Source organism: Eucalyptus grandis, chromosome 3 (genome assembly GCF_016545825.1).
Source record: "Eucalyptus grandis isolate ANBG69807.140 chromosome 3, ASM1654582v1, whole genome shotgun sequence".
In the NCBI taxonomy this organism is placed as follows: Eukaryota; Viridiplantae; Streptophyta; class Magnoliopsida; order Myrtales; family Myrtaceae; genus Eucalyptus; species Eucalyptus grandis.
Genome location: NC_052614.1, coordinates 28,784,199 through 28,807,394, shown reverse-complemented (window position 1 = coordinate 28,807,394; position 23,196 = coordinate 28,784,199). Strand labels below are relative to the sequence as shown.

Here is a 23,196-nt window from a genome sequence, read left to right as displayed (position 1 = left end):
GAATAAGTACAAATTGCTAAAAAAATAAAAATAAATGCATCGATTTTCAGTGGCATTGTCAGTCGGTGCTTTGTCTCCATAGCGAGACGCTACAGGGTTGTGATTCCAGTCTTCGTTTATGTTGTACTATTGGCATTTGCAGATGTTGTTTGGCCCAACATTTAGTTGGCCAATAAAAAGCTGCCTTCCTAAATCAAAGATTTCCTTAGAGTTTTGCTCCAAATTTCTTTGCCATTTTCAAATCTCGTTTAATGTTACCTGCGCCATCCCAAATAAGCTCCTCTTGTAGTGCCAGGAGGGCATCTACCCCTAACACTGGATAAGTTCGGACTAAGTATGTATCGACACACGACGTTAAGGAGATGGTGGAATAAACCCTTTTCTCTCCTTAATATGAAATATTGACCAACTAAGCTAAGTTTAGTTGGCTCTAATCTCATTGACCTTACAAGTGAAATGATGATCATCTTTAACCATCAGTTTTAATTGGTCTCTTTCCCGTATTGAAAATATTCATTGTGTCCTCTTCTACAGTTAGAAGAAAAAAAGTACGTTTTATATACGATTAAATAGTCTCAAATTCAATCATATATGATATATCATTATGGGATATACAGACAATTTAAACGTGCACAGATTCTTGTGTAAAAAGATGAGAAGAGAAGTTCCATTTTTTGGGATATTTGCTCATTTCTCTCCCCAAGTACCTTAATGAAATCTTTGATGACAAGGAGGATACTCATGTAATTTAAGAATTCGTTGTAATAATCATTGTAACATTTTTTTTCTCAGGGAGATACTTTCCTCTCCTCTTCCCTATTGAGAAATTATAAATTGTTGCCGAAAGGTCGTTTTTACATATTTTCAAAAAATTAGAGCTTGTTCTTGCAGTTTAGATTACTCAGGTATATTGTACATCTTCTAAAACGGGATTAGTTTCCTAGGAATCTATTTTTCCCAAAAAAAAAAAAGTAAAGCAAAGCGGACATGAGCGTATGAGAAAAATCAGGGAAACTGCCCGAGTAAAACAGAGAGCGGAGCATGCTGCCAACAAAACAAATGAGACCTGCAGCAGGAAGAGATATGGGGTCTTCAGCCGACAAAAGACAACATGACGAGAATTCAGCTGCAATGTCATGTGGTCGACTTTCCTCAGCTCCAAAATTTGACCCCCAGAATCATTACCAAGAACCTAAATCGAGCATCACATGGGATCTGCCATGTGGTTCGAACTGGAAGATTGGAAAGAAAAGCCATGTGGTATTCCCCTGAAGACATCGAAGTTGAAATTCTCCTAAGGCACAAAATCGAGAGTCAAAAGCAAAACATGGAGGAAGTGAAAAATTACGTGCAAGGGTGAGGTTGTGGGCAGAGAGTGAATGAACAGAGAGAATACGTTAGCTGCATGTGTTGTCGAGGAAGTGAAGGTGCTCTTGGTGTGTGTTTAAACCGACTGCTAAGGATGTCCCCGTTACTCAGGCCGCCAATAATATCATCTGATCATACTATGAGGTATTTACTAAGTCCTACCATCCGAACATGAATATGGATATATTCTCAATACACCAACTCGAAGGTTGCGTGTTGAACTCAGGGTCTTCGTCATTTCATTATGGGAGGGGCTTATGTGCGGCAATCATCATAGTTATGCATCATTAGCAGACTCTCAAATGGTGGGTTTTCACACTTTGGAATATTCAGCATCTTTCAGTTCTTATAAATCTGTATTCCACTTGATCTTGAGCTGCCACAGATGAAGTACCAAGCCATTTTTAGAAAAGGGAGCTGAGAAAATGAACTGGATACTGATTTGCAGTTGGATATGTGGCACCGGCCTTGTCTGTCTTGTTGGCTGTGTGAACTCTGGAATTCATTGATTGCAAGCCGTAGCTTTCTCCTGCAAATTTGTGGCTGTGAATGTTCATGGCCACCCGCCCTTGAGACCGATTGATAGGTGTCCAAGTTGCTGTTTCTGAGATGTTATATCTCTCATGTAAGTTTAAGTCAATTTCATGGAAGCAGTTACTCATGTCATGCCTCAGGCTAGACTTTCCTACATATCATTTTCGAAACATTTCAATGCACATAATCCATCAGAAATACTAGAAATTTCCATGCGTAAGGGTTCCGGTGCATATTTTGGATGCCTAGGTTACATATGCACTAACATGCCTCATGAGATTGCATTTAGGTGCTTCTTGCATTGTGGGATTTGTTTAGTTTATTATATGTCTTGTCTCATCATGGATATTAATAAGTTCCCATTTATTAGATTAACACACGGTTACTTTTCACAAACCGCTCGCGGGTCCCGTCCCAGGGCATAATAACGAGGCATCATCTCATTTTTTTGCCTAATATGATCCTCATATTTTACTTTAATTGCTTTAATTATTGGTTCTTTATGTTTCATTGTTTGAGCATCCATGTATGATCGCGATGTACATAGAGGATTTAGGGAAATCATGGAGATTAAGAAGTTCACATTTATTAGAGTAATGCACATTTACTTCTCACAAGGGTCCCGTTCCAGGGCATAATAACAAGGCATTGTCTAATTTTTTACCTAATGCAATCCTCGTACTTTACTTTAATTGCTTCGGTTATTGGTTATTTATGATTCATTGTATGAGCATCCATGTATGATCGCTATGTACATAGAGGATTTAGGGAAAATAAAATCGACAAGATCACTATAACTTGTTTTCAAGAAAGAGCAAATCGTACCACACTTGGCATTTGATAAACATTTAGCGTAATCAAATTCTCCATATTCGAATCTTTGATTTGCATAAATAAAATGTTATCTGACATTTTTGGCCTCTAACAAATTAGTAGCGACTCTAAAAGTATATTTAATTTTCATAATTAATTGCGGAAATCAAATTGCAATCGGAAAGACTTGGGAGAACTGGATCTAAGAGCTAGCGCCAACTGTTGGCGCTTGCTTAGCAATCCATTGAACTCCCCCGGGATTTCTTCTTGGGAAGATTGCGACACTAATTAGCAAGACTCAACCTAAAATTGCATGTAAGCAAAAAAAATATATATAACCACATTATTGATAAAACCACATAACTTAATAGATAGTCTTAAGTTAAATATCAATTAATGTAGTATGTAAGGAAGCTCTCGCTCCATTAGTCCAGTGACGAAATGTTCATTGGAAATTACAATCTTACTAGTTAGTTATACTATCAGAACCTTCCAATAATATTTACTATTCCATATTTAAGTGAAGAATCATTTAGTACGCAGTCCAATACAAACGTACCATTTACATTTGTAAGCTATACATATTTGGTCAATATTAATGAGTAAACTAATTCGCAAATGCTTAAAGATATGTTTCTCCTTTTAAGTTAGTCCATCTGCAGAACGTGCTGATGTTGGCATTATGACAAATCCATTTTCTCATCGTAGACCCTATCGCTAGAGATCCAAGTCTCAATGAGTTGAAAAATTGTCTTCCAAAAATTGGCGGTGGATTACCAAAACAAAATCTGGGGGTGCATTCAATTTGGCTTTTGGATAAGATGGGAAATTAACATTTTCATTAAACTTCGGCTGGGAACATGCGAAAAAGTGTTACTTTTCAAAGCCTTTTCTATCCATATGTCAAGCTAAAGCCCTTTCGAGAACTTTATAGGTGTAATTGTTTTCCTAAAACTCTTCAAAACATTTATCAATCACAATTTGTATTTACCCAATAACCTTGAGAGGTTTAAAGGACTTTGCAAACGTGTTGCCTGACGCACCATTAATGAGTTTTGACGAAGAACCTGAATCTCATAGAGAGAAACATCGTGCGCTAGCCGCAGCATCAGCTTCCAATCCCATACTCTGCCACTTCCATGCTAGAGCTAAGCAACAATCCTCTTCTCTTAAAGCCATGGCCTCAACTGCTTCCACATCCGCAGCGCCGTTACTCTGCCAACAAATTCATTTCCAAAAACCGCTTTTCATCAACACCACCAGGGGAAGAAGGCCTCTCTGTCCAACTCCTTCGAAACCCTTTCCCTGTTTTGGTGCAAATGAGCTCCTTAGGAGCTGGGTGTGGCCCACAAGGGGCCCACCATAGGGAAAAACAAAGGGTGAAACCCTTTTTTTTTTTTTTTTTCAATTGTGCTGTTTCCTTGTTTCCTCCGAACCCACCGTTTCCGGTCTCCCACGGTTTCTCACGGTTCTGGGCAATGTAAGGGCGTTGGTAATTTTTTGTTCCCAAGAATAGAAAATAGAATAAAAATAGATTTGGTAACATACCCCGGAATAGAAAAGGGGCCAAGGAATACATTTAAAACAGAAATAAAAAGTAGAAAAATGTAATTACTTGTTTCCGAAAACAATTTCTAGAAATAAGTCATTTTCTTTTTTCATTTTTTTCTTTTCTTCTTCTTCCTCTTCTAATCGCTCAATGAAGACTTGCCAGCCACCACCATCACTAGCTAGAGGAGGAGGAAGAAGAGAGGAAATAAAGAAAAAAATATTAAAAGAAATTATATGGCACAAAAAAATTTGTGATTCATACCAAATGCATCTCTATTCTTTTTCTATTATAGTTAGCAAACATATTGTTTTACTAAAAATTATTTCAGAGAATAGAAAAAAAAATTCTGAAAATAAATTGTTCTTTAAAACAGAAATGTTATCAAACGTACTCTAAAAAATGCCTACGTGATTTTGTTTATTTTTTTTTTCCTTTTCCAGGTGACATTTGCTATGTCTTGTTCTTTTAGGACGTCCATGTTTCCTGGATTTGATTCGGTTCCTTCCATATAGGCGTGATTCCAGTGTGGGCAAAAGATGATAGGAATAAACTAATTTGCAAATTTTAAAAAAATACATATTTCTTTGTAGTTGAATTAACTTTGTCAACTGCAGAATCTGCTGATGTTGGCATTACAAGGCGACAACTCATTTTCTTGGCAAAAAAATTACGAAGTTTTATACATACAAGGTGTCAAGAATGTGCCTTCTCGACGATTAAGATCACTTGCTACGCCCTCTACTCATTCGGCACAGGCCCCACTTTGCCCTTTTACTTTAATGTTTTCATCTCCTCTTCCATTTCTCCATCTCGTGGTTTACTTGGATTGTGAACGCTTAATAGCCCCTAATGACTATTAGCATGTGTCTCGCTTGAGGACCAGGTTCACTTCTCAAATTTGATACTTTCGTCTTCCCATTGAAATTGTCAATCATACATCATCACAGATCATACTGCCAGAGACCAAATTCTCAGTGAAGTGAATAATTGTCTTCCGAAAACTGGTGGTGGATTACTAGATAGAGAAGAATCTCAATGAATTTCCACCACCGGTGTGGATCCAAAAATAATGCGTTACAAGGGGTGGAAGATCCGTAAAACCAGCTTATCAGGAGAGGGAGCCATACCCATTATAAGCCTCAAAATATTTCCTTAGTTGCTTGACATGGGACTTTTGCCGATAAAAAACCTCGATCTCTAAGAGAGAAACATCATACACGACTGCAGCTTCAGTTTCCAATTCCATACTCTGCCACTTTCTTGCTTAAGCTACCAACAATCCTACTCTTAAAGTCAAGGCCTCAGCTGCTTCAGCAACCACAACGGGAACGACTCTGCCAACAAATTCATTTCAAAAAATTGTTTTTTTATTAACGACACTACAGCTCTCTCTCTCACTCTTGGCCGCACTTCTTCATTGCCGATTTTGGCTGGCTGCCGGTGCCCCCACGGCGGACGACCACCGCTCCACATGCCTCACACCCTCCCCCAGCCAGTCGCAAGCTAAGCTGCACCAGCGCATCGCCGGCTGACCTCAAACCAGCCGGTTCTTCCTCTTGGGCCCAACAACAGCTCACACGCCAGTGCTGGTTCCAGTAGCTTCTGATGATGATTTGGTCGCCCGCCGGCAATTCCTCAGTGATCCGACTCTTGTGACGGCATTCTCAACCTGTCCTCGAAGTGGTGGTGGTCGAAGCTTAGCCAATACTCCACCGGATCTCCTTCAACTTGATCATTTCCTTTGTTTGTTCACCCAAGCTCCTTAATCCGAATTTTCAAGTAGTTTTTTGTGCTGTGATTTCAGTGAGTTTCTGAGCGTCCTTGGCCATTCTGTGAAGTCCTCGAAGTATATACGGAGGCCGGATCACTCGATCAAACGTCAAGGCATCGCGAACAAGTTTGGTAGATCAAAAATTTTAGTTTAAGATTGTGGAGGAAGTTTAATGAAGCCAGATGAGCATATGGAGTTGTGATGGCTAAATGCTGCTGAAAGGTTGATGTTTTGTAAAAATTGATTAACAATTGCTTGTTGATTGATTAATGATTGCTAGCATGCCTTGGAAAATCGTAGCTCACTGGGTCAGTGGGCTTCACATATGGATCTGAGCTTGAAAAACATCAAAATTTCGGAAAGTGTTCAACTAGAGAACCAAAATAGACAACCTAAGCTTCAAAACAATAGATCACACTTTAAAATTGGAGTTCATTTTCTATGTCAAAATCAGCTCGTGATCTGAAGTCAGAATCTGGAAAAACTGACTTGGGTTCTGTAATAGCAATTCTTGACATTACCTAATAAGGCCGAATGCCCAAGCTAATGGGGAGTGGTGACATTTGGAGGACTTTAGAAATGCAATGCATTTTTCAAATGGGCTTTCAAAATTGTTTACCAACACCTTAACATTTACTCAAAAACTTTTAGAGGCCCCAAAAACGGTGGGAATTTGTTCCCAAGCAGCCTAAATAGATCAGGCCAATCAAAGCATCCTACAGAGTGTATTTTGCTTTTGACGCAATTCGCAATTGAGAGGCAACATTTTTTTCTTTCGGTGGTCATCTTGTGTAACTTTCTCCCCTTTCTTTTTCTTATGAAAAATCTGAATGTCGATCCGTTGCAAATTCTTCTTGTCTTTTCCTTTTATGGGTTCGTGTCATTCATATTATTCCTCAAGTTCACATGTCATTTATCTTAACTTGTATTTGGTTGCTACCAAAGATAGGATATAATTCGATAAAAAAGAAATATAAACCGGATAAAATTATCCTATGCGAGAGGTGAGATAAAGTTGAATGCGATTTCTTATATTCATGATATAAAAGCTATTTTTCTATAAATAACAAACTCGTTAAATAATAAAACTAAAATAATAGTTAAATATGAATAATATTTGAATTATAATATTAAAAAGAAAATTCCAAATAACAAACAAATAATTTTTATTTATTCCTAATTTTATTTATCTATTTAAATGATAATATATTTTTGTATATGTATATTTAGTATCTATAATATTACATATTTTAGCTATAATAGTATAGTTTATTTTTTTGATAAAATTTTTATTTAGGAATGAAGGAAGGGAATAAAAAAGTAAATAATAATGAAATAGAAGAACCAAATTTTAAATGAACAAATTCAAGCATGAAAAGGACCTTTTAATTCTCAAAGAGGGGCAATGAAATTTCTTTAAAAAAATATGCTCTTCGTCTCCTTCTCCTTCTCCTTTGTATTTTTGATTTGTGTTGAAACTTCACAACTCCTCAATAGTTTTTTAATTTACATTAAACCTCAATGAAAATGGTGAGAGAGTCGAAGTTTCTTGTCCTTCGTAACTCTTCGGTTCACGTGAAAAATCCACGAAAATAGCAAGAGAGTCAAAACTCATTCTTCTCCGTAGCTTTGTGATTTATGTTGAAGTTTCATGAAAGTAACAAGAGAGTCAAATCATCATACTTTTAATAATTGTAGAAGTGAATGATCATATTTTCTCACTTTTATTAGATTTGATTTTTTTTTTTCAACGAAAGATTTTTACGATCTCTATTTGTGTATTTTCAGGTTCAATTACACTAATGTGTCATAAATACCAAACAATTGACATAATCGAATATTAAAATATCTGGTTTTTTACTATTATTCATCGATATAGCATAATTTTTAGATTTCATATTCTATTCTAAATAGAAATCCCAACGAGTAAACGCCGCAAGTTCATTTACGCCCACCTGGCAAATTGATGAGGACCGACCGACAACTTAGACTTCGACTTCTACTAACTTATGTTGACCCGACTCTGTTACTGCCATTTGTACTTTATGTAAGCGTTGAACCTTTCTTACAATTTGAATGAAACAAAAGACCCCTCCAAAGTAGAGTTTTAAAAAGATGCCATGTGTGGACTCGTTCAAACGTATATATATTTTGGTCACAAGGACTCCTTCAAACATTGAAATGCTCAAGATCGTCAAAGACAGCTCAGCAGTTTAAATCAAGATTTTTTCATTCGTGTGCAGAAAATTAGCGATCTCAAACATGATAAAAAGGTTAACTTGCAAATTCATCTAAACACTCGAGATCACACAAGTTTTCCTCACTTTGAATGCCACGAAAAGAAAATTTCTCATCACAAAAGTAAAAAGTCCCAAAAATGGGTTGCTGCGTGAGCACCCATGGTCGACCACACTCTCCTTCGTCATCTTCTGATCACAAAAGAACCCAAATCAAATCCACCGAAAGCGGAGCTTCATCTCAGGTATCGGGAAATCTCCCGCCGGGTGGTCGGACCAGTCTCCCGCTCATGTCAACAATGGGTCACTGAGGATGGTCCAGAGCACATCTGGAGCTCAGTTTGATGTGTTCTTGAGTTTTCGAGGACCGGATACTCGAGCTAACTTCACAGATTCCCTCTATCATGCCCTGCTAGATAAGGGTATCCATGTTTTCATAGACAAAAAGGGGATCGACGTCGGTGAAGAGATTGGCACTGAGATTTTCCAGGCCATCAATGACTCAAAAATCTGCATTCCCATCTTCTCCAAAGGCTATGCCTCCAGTAGCTGGTGCCTGCGTGAGCTGCAATACATGATGGAGCGTAGGAAAACCAATGAACTAGAGGTCATGCCCATTTTCTATGATGTGGAACCTTCTGATGTGAAGCTTGAAAGTAGGGTGTATAGGGATGCATTAACTCTGCATGAAAAAAAACATGGGGCTGAGATTGTGCAACGCTGGGCGGAGGCACTCAAGGAGGTCACTGGAATCAAGGGATGGGACACCAAGAACAGAGGGTATGTTAACTCATTCAACTCTATCTGCCCTTTTTCTCTCTGTTTCTTTTGCTTGAATATAGGTTATGATTTGAATAGCCAAACCTTTTTATTTTGTTCTATGCTTGTCTTTGTCAAATTGTGGTCGCTACATATTCAATAGTTTAAAACCAGATCAATGGCCACTTAAAATGTCAAATCTGACTTCGAGTCATTAGTAGTTGGACTCTGATATGTCTTGAAATATCAATGATTTACAGTTTGAATTATCAACACCAAGCACAAGCAAATAACTGGAAACAAACAATAGCAATTGCAAAGAACTTTAAATGAATCAGAGCATAGGGCTTATATACTTGGATTTTATGCTTGCTTGACACATAATTTGAATGTTAATGGAAATACTGAAGTAAGAAATTGGAAGTAAAGAGCTTATATTAGATTAGAAAGCCTTTATACTCAAAGACAAACATTGCACATCTAATTTGATTATAATTTGAAATTCAAAACCTAAGAGAAGATCTAATCCGGACATTGTTATTCAAAGTCAGAAGGATTCCTTGATTGATGCTGTACGATTCTTGTGTTTGTGTGATCTTTAGATACATGTCAGGGTGTTATAGATGATGTCGAGATTTTATTTTATTTTATTCTATTTTGTTATAATCTTTTTTTTTTTTCGGTAACCGAGGAACCGCCGGAGACTCCCTTACGGGGTCACACCGCCCTCCGATGCCCGGTGGCACTGTCCATTTTTTTGTTGTAATCTTTGATACCTCCTTTATTGTTAATGGACTATTTTTTTTGTACAACCTCATTTTCCCCGACAGGAATATTGCTCTTACTCCAAATCTGTTTCCTTTTCCACTTTCATATATGATTTATTCATATACTTTCTTTTCAAATCAATGGACTGGTTTTTGTTTTTAGGATTCGAATCAAAACTTGAAAAGACTAATTGAAGTAATGAATTTCGAGTTGTCCAAACACGACGCTAGTTTTTGTTCCACCCTATGGTATTTGAGAACAAACCAACTAGGTCCGTTCTTAGATAGAATCGGCTCTGAAAATGGAAGAGGAGTCATAGTACCGCCCTTCAAAAGCTCTCTAAGTTCTTTCCTTTGCCAAGCGGCTTTCAAAAAGGTTAATGTCGATTCGATCCTAGATTTCTCATTGAATTGCTTGCTTTTTTTTAAACTCATGCCGAGCCCACCCTAAACTCAAACCAGAAAAAGCCCACACCCGCGAGAAAACTCAACTCTCACCCATCCCACAGAATGAGTGAAAAGAAGACTTAAACTTATAAAGCTAAAAGCTCAACTCTCACCGGCCATGGCTGAGTAACGGCGACAACCAAAAGGGAAAGGAAAGGGAAAGAAAAGGGAAAAAGAGGGAAAATATAGAAAAAGGAAAATTTTACAAAAAATTAAAAATGAAAATATGTCCACTAGTGCTGTCCACGCCATGTAAGATGGCTAGTGCTAATTGGACAGCCATGTCAGCGGTTTTAGCAAAAATTGGCCAAAGGACTATATTGACAAATCGTCCAAAGGTTTGAGACTAAATATATATAATTGAAATGTTTATGACTGAATTAGCTGTAATACAATATGTTTATAACTATTTCGGCAATTTTTCCACATACTTGTATTTGACAGCAACTTCATTGCAATCTTTCTATTGACATGCAGCCATGGAGAACTCACACGATTAATAGCTCGTAAAGTTTTGGTTAAGCTTAAAGTGTCTCCGGTACATATGTCCGATCATTTGGTTGGGATCAACCAATCAATGGATGAAATAATAAATTTGTTGAGTGTTGAATCTAAGGACATAAGGCTCATTGGAATATGTGGAATAGGTGGTATAGGCAAGACAACTCTTGCAAAGGTCATTTACCACAAACTGTCCACTAATTTTGAAAGTTGTAGCTTTATCCCAGATATTCGACAAGCATCGGAAAGTTCAAGTTCTGGTCTTCTAAATGTGCAAAGGAGACTAGTGCATGATACCCTTGGGGACAAAAGAATTGAGGTTTGCAGCATCGATCAAGGGATAAATATTATCAAAGAACGATTTAGTAGAAAGAAAGTCCTTATTTTCCTTGATGATTTGAATCATAGGAGCCAACTGTCAACACTAGCAGCAAAGAGAGAATGGTTTGGTCTAGGAAGTAGAATTGTGGTTACAACAAGAGATAAAAGTGTTTTGTCTGTATTTGAGAATAGTTTGACTTATGAAGTTGAAGGGTTGAATAGTCAAGATTCGTTACAACTTTTTAGTAAGCATGCATTTAGAATCAACTATCCTCCAAGTGACTTTCTAAGTCTAGCTAAGAATGTTACTGCAAAAACCGGTGGACTTCCTTTGGCAATTGAAGTGATGGGTTCATTTTTATACCAAAAAAGAAAAGCAGCGTGGGAAGATACACTAAAAAAGATGGAAAGCCATCTTCATGAAGATGTGGAAAAAAAGTTAATGTTGAGTTATGAGGCTCTAGATGAAGAGCAAAAGCAAATATTTCTCGATATTGCCTGTTTTCTAACCGGAAAGGATAAGAGAGATGCAATCTATATGTGGGAGAACTATGAATTGTTTCCAGATGAGGGGATTGATGTCCTACTTCTGATGTCCTTAATAAAAATTGGAGTAAAGAATGAGTTTTGGATGCATGACCAGCTTAAAGACTTAGGTAGGGGCATCGTACGTGCTGAAAATCACAAAGATCCAGGAAAGCGTTCTCGTGTGTGGAACTGTGAAGAAGCATTGGATATGATCATCAGAAAGAAGGTAAAGCTGAGTGCAACACCTTCTAAGTTTTTCATGGCATAAATCTGCCCAGAATTTTTCTTTTTACAGCTTATTTGTACTTCACTCGAAGCCCTCAAATGATCCGACTCCTTGGCATCATGCGTAACCCAAACTGTTGTAGAAATCCATATTCACTTTGCCCGGATTAATGGGATATTCTCTTTCACCTTTGTAGGGAACTGAGGCCGTTGAAGCGATCTGTCTGAACGTTGACGGAGTTCTTTTTACACCAGAAGAGTTTATGAAAATGCCAAATATACGATTTCTTGGAATGACGAGCGGAAACTTCTCTGGAGACTTTGAGGGTCTCTTTCCAGAACTAAGATGGCTTTCTTGGAAGAATTGTCCTTTATATTTGCATGCAACCAACTTTTGCCCCAAAAATCTACTCGTCCTTGACCTATCACGGACCCAAATAACAGAAGGTTGGAACGGTTGGACTCAACTTAAGGTATGCGCAAAATTTTAGGTACAATATTGTATACCTTTTTACTCCCGCTCAGGTTCGTGCATTGCACAGGTTGGGGATTGTCATTTTATTGGGTTTCTAATTAATCTAAGAGAAGAAAGCTAGCTCTTGAAAGATGTCCCTAGGATACCAAGTTCGCACTCCATAGTTCAACTTCTTTTAATGTTTTATAACTTTATTACTATTGCTAGGTAGAAGTATATCGAAACTAACAATTACTTTACCTTTGTTTATTAAATCTTGTTTGGTATATCTGCAGCTAAAACGTAGTCGCACTATGATTTAACTATGCTATGAAGCGATGTAACCTTCATTGGGTAATGCACATTACAGTTGAGTGAAAAAGTTTCCTAAAAGCAACTATAAGGTGTTGTATCTCTAAAGTAGCTGTAGCTGAGGTAACTACATCACCCTTTTCACAGCTAAAGCCACGGGGAGAAATCTGTACCAAAAAACATCAATGTCTCTGTGCAAAGGAGCTGAAATTCTCGCCAATGTCTTATTGTTACCTTCGAGCGATTATGGTCTTCGTCTACTCATCTGTACTCACATAGATTTCACACTTTTCCTGTTCTAAGATAACAATCTTTCTTCTCTTAGGTGTTTAACGAGTACCTTTTGTTAATGTTCAAAAAGAACTTTCTAAATGAGTTTTTTGGAGGATAAACTAAATATGGTTATTAATGGAATAGTAGGACCGCAGCCATGTGAGAAGAATGGATATACATAGAGTATTTATAAAGTTATTTTGATGGAATGCTTCCTTAGTTGATATATTTGTTTATGTCATGTTAAAATCATATAAATCAAATTCGCTTAATATACATTATTGTTTGACAGGTAGCTATGAAATTGAAGGTCCTTAATTTGTCAAATTGCCTCGGTTTAAGCACAACTCCTGACCTCTCTGCATATTCATCTTTGGAAATATTAATTCTAGTGGGGTGTGAGAATTTGCTACAAATTGATCGATCCATCGGTCGTCTAAAATGTCTGAAGCACTTGGATCTAAATGTATGTCATCGGCTCCAAATGCTGCCTGTTGAATTAGGTTCTCTAGAAGCTTTGACCAAGTTGCTCATAGGTAACCATGCTATTTATGGACGCATTAGTCAAGTCCCAAGCTCAATCGGAGCACTGGTGAATCTTGAGTGCTTGTCCATATGTGGAGCCAAAAAGCTAACAACACTTCCTGACTCGATTGGAATGCTGAAATCTTTAGCTGAGTTGGATGTCTCAAGCACGGGCATTGTAGAGTTTCCAAGTACCATTATCAATCTAAAGAGCTTGAAAGTGTTGAGGATAAACTCATGTCACATGCAAAAGCTACCTGAGTCAATTGGGATGTTGGAGAAACTTGAAGAAATTTATGGAGAGTGTTGCACGCAACTAAAGATGATTCCTAGGGATATCGGGAGATTACCTTTCTTGAAGATTTTGATGTTAACATACACTCTTGTGGATAATGTACCAAAACTTCCCCAGAGTTTGGTAAATCTATATTTGTCCTCAAGAACTTCAGAAAAAACTCCAGAGATCTCCAACCTTGTGGGATTAAGGAATCTGAAATTAGGTTTTCCCACCACACCCCCCATCACTCGCACTATTCCCCAAAAACCTCCAGACATCTCCAACCCATGTTGTATGTTGAATCTTTCGAGTATCACCAACGTAAGCTCATATTTGGGTTTCCTTTGCTGTCTAAAAGAAGTTGAACTCATAAACTGCAATAAGCTGCGACAGATTGGACAGCTTCCCTCTAGTATGAGGAAACTCGTAGTTCGGATCTGTGAGAACCTACACCAGATTGGACAGGTTCCCTCTAGCTTGAGGGAACTTACAGTTCGCAATTGCAATCTTCTTGAAGCTGTTGACTTTTCCAATTTGGAGAATCTGCAGCTCTTGTATATTACTGAGTGTCGCTCCCTTCAGACATTGCTCAACTTCTCTGACTTGAAAAATCTTAAGGATTGTAAGTTATGGTACAGTCCGAAACTGGTTGACGTTCAAGGTCTTGACAGACTGGAATCTCTAGAAATTCTTTGGATCGAAGGCTGTAGATCCTGGGGAAGTTTACCTGATTTGTCCAACTTGAAGAACTTGAAGGAGTCTAATTTTCGATATAACGGTTTTCGTAGTCCCTATAGAAAAGATTATCCTTTCCAACTTTAAGAAAAAGCTTGAAGAGATGATCTCGCACTCTAGTACTTGAGCAAGCTTGTAAGATCAGCAAATCTGCAATTTTGAGGTTTGGAGGACATAATATATATATATATATATACACACACTTCCCTTTAACTTCGGTGTGCCTATGGTGTCTTGATGATTTTTTTTAATAAGATTATGTGGAGACTGGCCATTTCGTTTTTGGAAACGCTTTCCAATTTCATTTCCTTTTTCTCGAAAATGTGTACGGTTTGTGAAAAGAGAATATTAGAGTAACTTTTATGAGCATCTATATCATATACTTATTGACATTGACAACTTAGTTAATATGGATCAACATAAATATTCATTTGTAATTCATCGAGGTATATGCTGACTATTTCCCTTCATTTGACCACCTAGAACTTAGAAGTGATCTTTCTATGAGATTTATATTTTTTTCAACGCTTAAGGAAGATTTGGCCAGAAAATCCTCAAGGAAGAAAGGGGAGATTACATCCAACTACTAATTCCAAAAAAAATAATAATTAAATAATAGTGCTTTCTCTTTTGAAATAAATGATAATTATTCAGAATTAGTTCTTTCGGTTCAAGCTTGAGTTGTTTTGGCTTTTTTTTTTATTATTATATATATATAGTCTAATCTAATCTGATTTAATTTGATCTAGTACTTTATAGTTTTTTGGTGCAAAAGCGAGAGGCCTATGTGAAGTTTGACACATGGCCCCCCATAAATTGACATATATCCTACTTTGATCTTCATATATTTTTCTTTTCCTTTTCCTTTTCCTTTTGGCCACATATAACTTTATTTTTTGAAAGACAAAAGAACCAACATAGACAAATAGGGGCTATTTGGTAACCATCTAAACAGTACCCGTTTCGATTTTTTGTTCCAGAGTAGTTTTCGAACAAAATCGCGTTTGGTAAAATTTTTGTTCCCGGGAATAGATTTGGAGTAGAATAAAAATAAAATAAAATAAAATTGATTCTTTGTTCCCGGGAACAATTCTAGAATCAAATCTACCTAATTTGTCCTTTTTCCTTCTCTTTCTTCTTTTTCTTCTTCAACTGTCGCCGTTGCCGCCCCTGCTGAACACCACCGTCCGCCGCCCATCGCTGCCGGTCGTCGGCAATCTCGCCGAAGGCACGCCCAGCTGCCTGAGCTTGCCGGCCGACGCCCGCCCGGCCGTCGCGAGGCGGGCCTCCCTCGGCCACCAGGGAGCCTTGCTCGGCCAAGCGAGGCCTGCACCCAGCCATGGCTAGGCGAGGCTGCTCGCCCAAATGCCGGCGAGGCTTGGCCAACGAGGCACGGCTCGCCGAGGGTCGGTGACGCTCTAGTGAGGTCATCAACCCTCATCTAGCCGGTCGCCGGTCGTCTTAAGGCCGGCAACCGGCCACCTTGAAGAAGAAGGAGGAGGAGGAAGAAGAAGAAGAAGAAGAAGAAGAAGAAGAAGAAGAAGAAGAAGAAGAAGAAGAAGAAGGGGAGGAAGAAAGGAAAAAAAAAAAAAAAAAGAGGAAAAATTTTAAAAAATATTTGAAGTATGAATGAAAATTTTGCTATATATAGAATACATATTTAATTTTGTATTTTAATTTATTATTTATTATTTATATTTATAGTTTATACTATAGTTTATTATTTACTATTTAATAAAAAAATTTGATTAGTTAATATGTTTATTACTTAATATAAATATGATTAATCAATAGAATTTCTATAATTTGATAAAAATTTAGAATTGGAATATAAATTTTATGTAGTTACCAAACGCATTTTTCTTCTTTTTCTATTCTAGAATCAAAAATTTTGTACAGTTACCAAACGCGTTTTTTACTCAAAAATTGTTCCCAGAAACAGAATAAAAAAAAAATTATTTCTGATCAGAATCTCTTCCCGGGAATAGAATCGTTACCAAACACACCCATAATATGTAGAAGATTCTATTTCATTTTCCATAAATGTAAGTTTTAATTACATAAGCAAATCATCAAACCTGTTGAAGATAAATAGTATTACCCACTCTTTTCTTAAAATTCATGTCTAGTTAAATCAAAAAGCAATCTAAATTGGTTGCCAAGCAAGCTTTTTTTAATTTATTTTTCTAGTTGCTTTTGACTAATGATATTACGAAAAAAAGTAACTACAAAAAAAAGGGCCGTTTGATCATGACCGTTGACGCATGATTTCACCGTTCTAGTAGGGGGCATGTTTGTTTATTTGTGTTTCGTTTCCCTTAACAAAAATTTATATATTTTTTTGTTCCGGGGGACAAAAGAAAAAAAAAACGCGTTTGTTTACAATTTTGTCCCGGGAACAAACTATCTATTTTTTTTTTTTATTCCTGAGTGTTGACACCTAATTTTTGGTAACCTTAGGAAAATAAAAATAAAAATCACAAATAAAAGGAAAAAACAGAGGAAAATCGATCGATTGATTATGTATTGAAATTTGAAATTCGATGAATATTCAGATTTTGATAGATGCAGAGACGATTAAAAATCAGGTGGATAAATGGCAATGATTTTGATAGAAGAGAAGGAATTGAAGTAACATTAAATTGATTGCGAAATCATGCCTCGATACGCAGCCAAATCAATGCAATAGAAAATTGAAACTCGGAAAATATTATAGAAAGCGGCGTCTGGAATCACTATAAAAGAACCATATTTTTCATGACCGAGAAGGGAGCGAATTCGAAAAAAATTGGGAGAGAAAAATTCGTGCAAAAAAATTGGGGGCTTTCTCTTCTTCAATTTTTTTCCGAGTTCAAAATTAAGAAGAGGAACAGATTTTCTTTTCGGGAGAGGTCAGGTCAAAGAGCTGATGTTTCTTTTTGCTGAAGAAGGGCAGAGAGATGACGTGAGAGAGTGACGAGAGTGGACGTCCAGCCAAAAGAAAAAAAAAAAAAAATCAAAAGAGAGCTATTGTTCGTCTTCCTCGTGCAGCCCCTCGTTGACGCCGGCGTCTCCCTCTGCCGGCCGCTGCCGCTCTGCCTGCAACCTAACACACCGCTGCCGCGACCTGTGGCAGCCCGTGAGGCCCCCCTCGCCAAGCCTGTGCCGCGTCTCCGCTCACCACCGTCCTCCTTCCGGCGACCTAGTCGCCGACACCCTACAACACCAGCCCCCGCGAAGCCACCGCTCTCTCGCCGGTCTCCGCTGCGCATCCGCTCGCCTCCGAAGTTCACCTGTCCTCCACTGCTGCCGCGCCTCAATTTCTGCAACCCACACCAGCAGCCTGCGCGCTGCCTTCCGCCGCGCCTGTACTTTCGTCCCTCACCTGCATCTCCGTCGCCGTGACTCAGCGCCCGACGTCCCCTCCGTTCGTCCCCCTCGCGCCGGCCACTCTACTTGCAGAGCCGCTCGAACGCCACCGCCGCCTGCACCTCTGCCCGACGATCGCACCAGCAACTCGCCCGCAATCCGATGCCCACGGCCAGCCTCCACCTCTGTCCTCGGTGACCACCCGACGCCGCACCTCTGTTCTGTCGTAGCTCGCGCCGTCACCGTTGCCGCTTGCTGGTTCGCCCGCCGATCTGCCTTTACCCGACGCCGCTTGAATGCTGCGCACACCCCCGTCGTCTGCGTTTTTCCTTCCTGTACTCCCATCTTACGTAGTTTTTTTTTTTTAAATTTTTTTAATTTTCTGTTTAAAAGTCAAGTTTCATTATTATTACTTAAATTGGAATGTTGGATGTCAATGTTAATTATTCATACATTTTAGACATTATCCATAGAGTTCAGTTGTCCCAAAAATCTCTATAATTTCTAATTTGATCTCGTAAGATGTCGGATCATTTTTTAATTATATTGATTTTGAGGCATTTTGATAGTATCTTAACTTATTAAATCATTATAATTATTAATTTGATTCGTAAGATTTCGGGTCAATTTTTAATTATTTTGAATTTTTTATATGTTGTGATATTTAGGTTCAAAATAATCGCTAATTTAACCCGTGAGACAACGGATTATTTTTTTCGATTATTTTAATTCTTTATTTGATAAATATATTGATTGTTTAGATGTAATGTTTATCTGATAATTGCTTGTATTGGAAAACAATAAAAAAAACATAAAAAAAAAATCAAAAATTAAATCTTGCATCGAATGTGTCGGTAGCAAATTAGGGTTGCATTTTAAATTTGCACGTTTAGATGATTTTTGAAATAGATTAGGGTTGGATCAAAATGACCTTTTAATATAGGGTCTTAGATAAAGTTTGCATATTTTAATAATCCTTTTTAAAAAAATAATAATTTTCTAAGATAGGATAGGGTTTAAGTCAGATTAATCCCTAATATAAATTAGAAAATTATTCACTTTAGATAGTTTAACTAGGGTTTTTATTAATTCCGGATTTCAATAAATAAAAATGCAAAAATATTAGGTGCATGTCAAATAGTTTGCATAATAGGTTCATTTAATTAGAATTAGCTTGCTAGTAAAATTAAGTCACATAGTTTAAAAGTTCATGTTATATAATGTTATATAAGTAAGTTCTAATTTCATAATAAGAGAAAAACCAAAAATAAACAATTTCTTGCTTTACTTGTTTAAAATCAGGTCACATAATTTTAGTGCATATTTTATGATAAAGTTCTAATTTCAAGATAAAAGAAAACCCTAAAAAATTTGTTTGCTTGGTCCATTTATTTCTTTTAGTGCAATTTGTTTGATTCATTGAGTGTTTAATAATCATTGAGTACCCGTGTGATCACCCTTTTGCATGATAGAGATTTAGGTTAATATAAATCTAAGCCGCCTGCAAAAACATTTTTGAAAATAAAAGAATGGTACCGAAAGGGTATTAGAAAAATATAGTATAATCAAGTTCCCGTACCTAAAGTCTCTGGTTCATAAGAGTAAAATAATTCTCCCATTATTTTACTTAGTGTCTAATCGACCTATCGAAAACTGATTAGTGGCAACTCCTAGATAAAATCCATTAAATAGAAATCTAAGTCGCGAATTAATATGGACTTGGGAGAGCTCGAGTTAAGTCTAGACTTAGCAGTCCATTAGCCTAAACTTTAGATGATGCACCCCAAATTTAGCTCGTGACACCGGGGAACAAATTTGGAACAGAAATAAAAAGTAAAAAAAACTTATTTCTTATTCCCAAGAACACTTTTTGAAGAAACAAAAAAAATAAAAACACAAAACTTTTTTGTTTTGTTTATTTTTGCTTAAGCCGTGCCCTCTATCAGCCATCCACCCGCGCCCTCTCTGTCTCAAGTCCCTCCTTCTCTGGTGTCTCTCACAGCTTCTCCACCGTCATCCTCTCCGGCGCCTCCCAATTTGTCATTCTCTCCGGCATCGACAGCTGCTGCTACTTCATTGGCTGAAGCTTCTGATTGAGGTAAGTTTCATCCTTCATCGGCTGCTACTCCTCCTTCACTGGCTAAAGCTTCTGATTCGACGCCTTCGGCGAGGGCTTGGTTGAGCCGATTGACGAGGGCTTTAGCGAGAGCCACCCCTCGCAGATCTAGGCGACGGCTGCTCGGGGCTCGAGTGCGATGACTCACTTGAGCCAACGCTTTGCCCGAATATGTGAGACACTCAGTCGAGCAAGCCCTCATGCTCGAGCCTCGAGTGAGCATCTCGCAAATCTGGGGAGCGTTGCTCACCCAGATCTACGATAGCGTCTGCTCCCTCAAGCGAGCATCGCTACTCTGCTTGCTCGAGCGAGCGTAGAGATGACATCTTGCGAGACTGTCGAGCGATGATATTAGTTGTGGAAGGGCTCTGCATTTGTGATGTATGATAATTGAATGATGATGTGAAGGGAGAAGCATTATGGAAGCAAAGGAATGGCTTCTATCATTCGTCCTCTTACTTTTTTTATAACAATCAGTTAAACTTTTTATTTTCCCCCTCTAATTTTCCAGATGTAGTTTTTCATGAGTTGTCCCTATTGTTGGTTTTAGGGTCTCGTAGATGTAGGATGTGGTTTATGTTTTCAGGTACAAGTAATCAGAATGCCGATACATGGACATTTTGAAATGTTAATGATTTGTAGTAAGTACTCACATTAATCTCCCCAATGCATAGTCTATCTTTCCTTCATAATGTGAATCCATCTTTCCATTTGGATCAATTTCAACTGTTTCAATTCCTTGACTGTGTTACACAGCAATCTCTCTTCATGTCCTCATGTACTGAGAAGATCAATGATTATGTTACAATAATAGAATTTAGTCTATGGAATTCGGTCCACCGCATTAGGAAGAGGGACACTTTGTGAAGATGCTGAGGTTGAGAGAATGAGCCTGTCAGTTCTTTCTCTTAGAGAGAGAGAGAGAGAAAGAGAGAGCGAAGTAGAGGAGCGATTTTGCTCCCTTTCCTTTCTATTCCTGACTTTTTCTTAGCAATTAATTAATTCTATCCATATGTTTTGCCAATTTGAGTGAGCTTCTTTTCCCAAGATTGTTCCCTGCCAAATCAGTCAAGACGGTCTGGAGGGCTGCAGTTGGGATATTCCAGAGATGAAGTTCTTCGAGAAGAGCAGCCAAATACCAATCAAGGCTTGGAAAGATTCTTTCACTCTTTCAACCATTACTTCACATTGAAATAGGCTGATGGCAAGTAAAGGATCTGCCGTTTCTTTTAAATGCATTGCAAGGATTCGTTCAACAATTCCGCTAATATTGCTTCAATATTAGCATTGAGAATTTGAAAAGATTGGTCCCCCGATATGAAGCCTTGGCAACTGAAGGCGGAATCGAATCGATACAATTTCGTCTTTCACTGCAGTCGGTTCTAGTGTTGCCAAGACCCTGATTTAACCCATATTATATATACCAGCCTGAATTTTTCTTTTTTCCTTCCATTTATGCCATTAGTGTTAGCCCATATTTATGGAGAAATTTTTGCGATCGGCACTAAAAAACTATCGCAAATCATTTCCTCTAACTTATTAAATTTATTATAAAAGGTCGATGATTGCTCTAAAATAAAACTTTAAAAAATCGATCATTCCTTTTTTTTTCCCTTCTTTTTGGGGATGATCCCTTAGGAAAGACTTTTAGGATCATGACAACAGTGTTTTGGAATTTGCGAGAGAATGTGACTACATTTGTTCATTCTTTTTTCTTTTTCTTTTTTTCACGGTTTGGGTTATGGAAAGGCCAGTGATGATTTGATTGGTGATGCACTTGATTATGTCAAGACAGAGACAATCTTCTTTCTGGTGAATAAAGTATTGCATTTATTATAAAGGGTTCATTGTAAAAGCAATTGGTTCGACTAATATATAATGGACACTTCGATTTATAGCTTCAATTTTCCAATTTCCGCGTTGTGACGATGATTTAGTTGGCTTTTCCTTTATTTATGGACTAAGGTGTATTGAATTCAACTACTATATCGAGAGCAAATACCACTATTACAATATCACGGCATTTATTACGTCACTCTGAGGGGGGGCTTCTCGGCATCCAGATTTCATCCCTCTTTTAATTATTTTCATCGCTTCAATTAATTCTCAAGTTTATACCAAGTGCAAATCCTGGGTTTATACTAGCCCCAAAAACGATTGGCGTGAGAGCTATTTTCGTTAATATGAACTAGACTTTTGTTGATGCGAGATTGTTGAGTCCAAACATCACTTGCACATAGGATTATCATCCGAGATGCTCATCATCTATTTGAACATATCCTCAAGTTAAATTGGTGTTACCTGGCTCATTCAATTGTGTCAATTTAGTCCTAAATTTATTTTTTTGTCAATTGAATCCTAATTTTTTTACAATTGTGTCAATTCAGTTTTTCCAACCAAATTTAGCCAACCGGTAGTGACGTGGACATTGGCCGATGCCTGTGGATGATTTTTTAAATAAATTTTTGAAATTTTTAATAACTTGTTTATCTTTTCTTCCCCCCTTTTTTTTTTACTTTCTCTTTTTTTTTCCCCTCCTTTCAACAAACAACCAAAGGGAAGGGCTGGTGAGGTTGAGCCTCGCCAATGGATCGGCGAGGTGAGCTTGGATAGGGCTAGGCAAGCTCACCCTCGCCTAGCGACGACCAGCTTGACCTCGCCATCAAGCTCACCATTGGTAGGCCACCTCAATCCGGTGATCAGGCCTCCCCTTTGCTGGTCACTGGGAAAAACAGATTTTGAACAAAAACGCAAACAAACGCGTTTCTATTCTTTTTTGTTCACGAAAACAAAAAAACAAAAAATCTGTTCATGAACAAAAAAAAAAAAAAAAAAAAGAAACACAAACATGCAGGCCCTTAGTCTTTTCCATTTGGCTCAAAAAAAAAAGAAACACAAACATGCAGGCCCTTAGTCTTTTCCATTTTGCTCGGTGAGCCAACTAAGGGGATAGCCTTTTGAGCGTCCTGGAAATTTCCTCGTGGGCTCTATGAAATTGGTTCCTAAAGTCCATTTAAAAAGGTAGGTAATCGAGATTTTTTAAAGGAAATAGTTGATTTTAGATTTCCAAGAAATGTCATAGAAATGATATAATGGATGAGAAAAAGCAAGAGCATTTGAGATTTCTTTCATGACTGATTTAGAAGATTGTCCTCTAAAGTGTCTCATGATCCTCTGCAGCATACTTCAGAGATGGATCGTCTACGAAGCTACTGATTAGATGTGTATTCTTATTTTCTTGTTCTCACTTCTGTCAAAAGCACATGAAACAAACAATTCGCAGAAGACAAAAAAGTACACCAGCTCACATTCTGTACACAACCTTATCATTTG

At 37.7% G+C, this 23,196-nt stretch overlaps 1 protein-coding gene and 1 long non-coding RNA gene across 2 annotated transcripts; both read left to right on the top strand.

Annotated features, from left to right (window-relative positions):
• The first annotated feature begins 8,588 nt into the window (after window positions 1-8,588).
• LOC120291786 (disease resistance protein RPV1-like) lies at window positions 8,589-14,486 on the top strand. The gene is made up of 4 exons (XM_039309519.1): window positions 8,589-9,055; window positions 10,726-11,824; window positions 12,021-12,296; window positions 13,155-14,486. Exons 1-4 carry the CDS (start codon window positions 8,589-8,591, stop codon window positions 14,484-14,486), a joined length of 3,174 nt encoding a protein of 1,057 aa, XP_039165453.1.
• Window positions 14,487-19,689: 5,203 nt separating this feature from the next.
• Window positions 19,690-21,315, top strand: LOC120292224. Its single transcript, XR_005549999.1, has 2 exons — window positions 19,690-19,845; window positions 20,912-21,315. It is a non-coding gene; the product is annotated as an uncharacterized LOC120292224 (long non-coding RNA).
• Window positions 21,316-23,196: the final 1,881 nt, after the last annotated feature.

What these genes read in the sequence shown, in the direction of transcription:
- LOC120291786 (XM_039309519.1), top strand. Translation starts at nt 8,589, where the DNA reads ATGGTCCAGAGCACATCTGGAGCTCAGTTTGATGTGTTCTTGAGTTTT. An exon ending in TGGGACACCAAGAACAGAGG is followed by an intron (nt 9,056 to 10,725) that starts GTATGTTAACTC and finishes ATTGACATGCAG; the next exon opens with CCATGGAGAACTCACACGAT. An exon ending in ATATGATCATCAGAAAGAAG is followed by an intron (nt 11,825 to 12,020) that starts GTAAAGCTGAGT and finishes TCACCTTTGTAG; the next exon opens with GGAACTGAGGCCGTTGAAGC.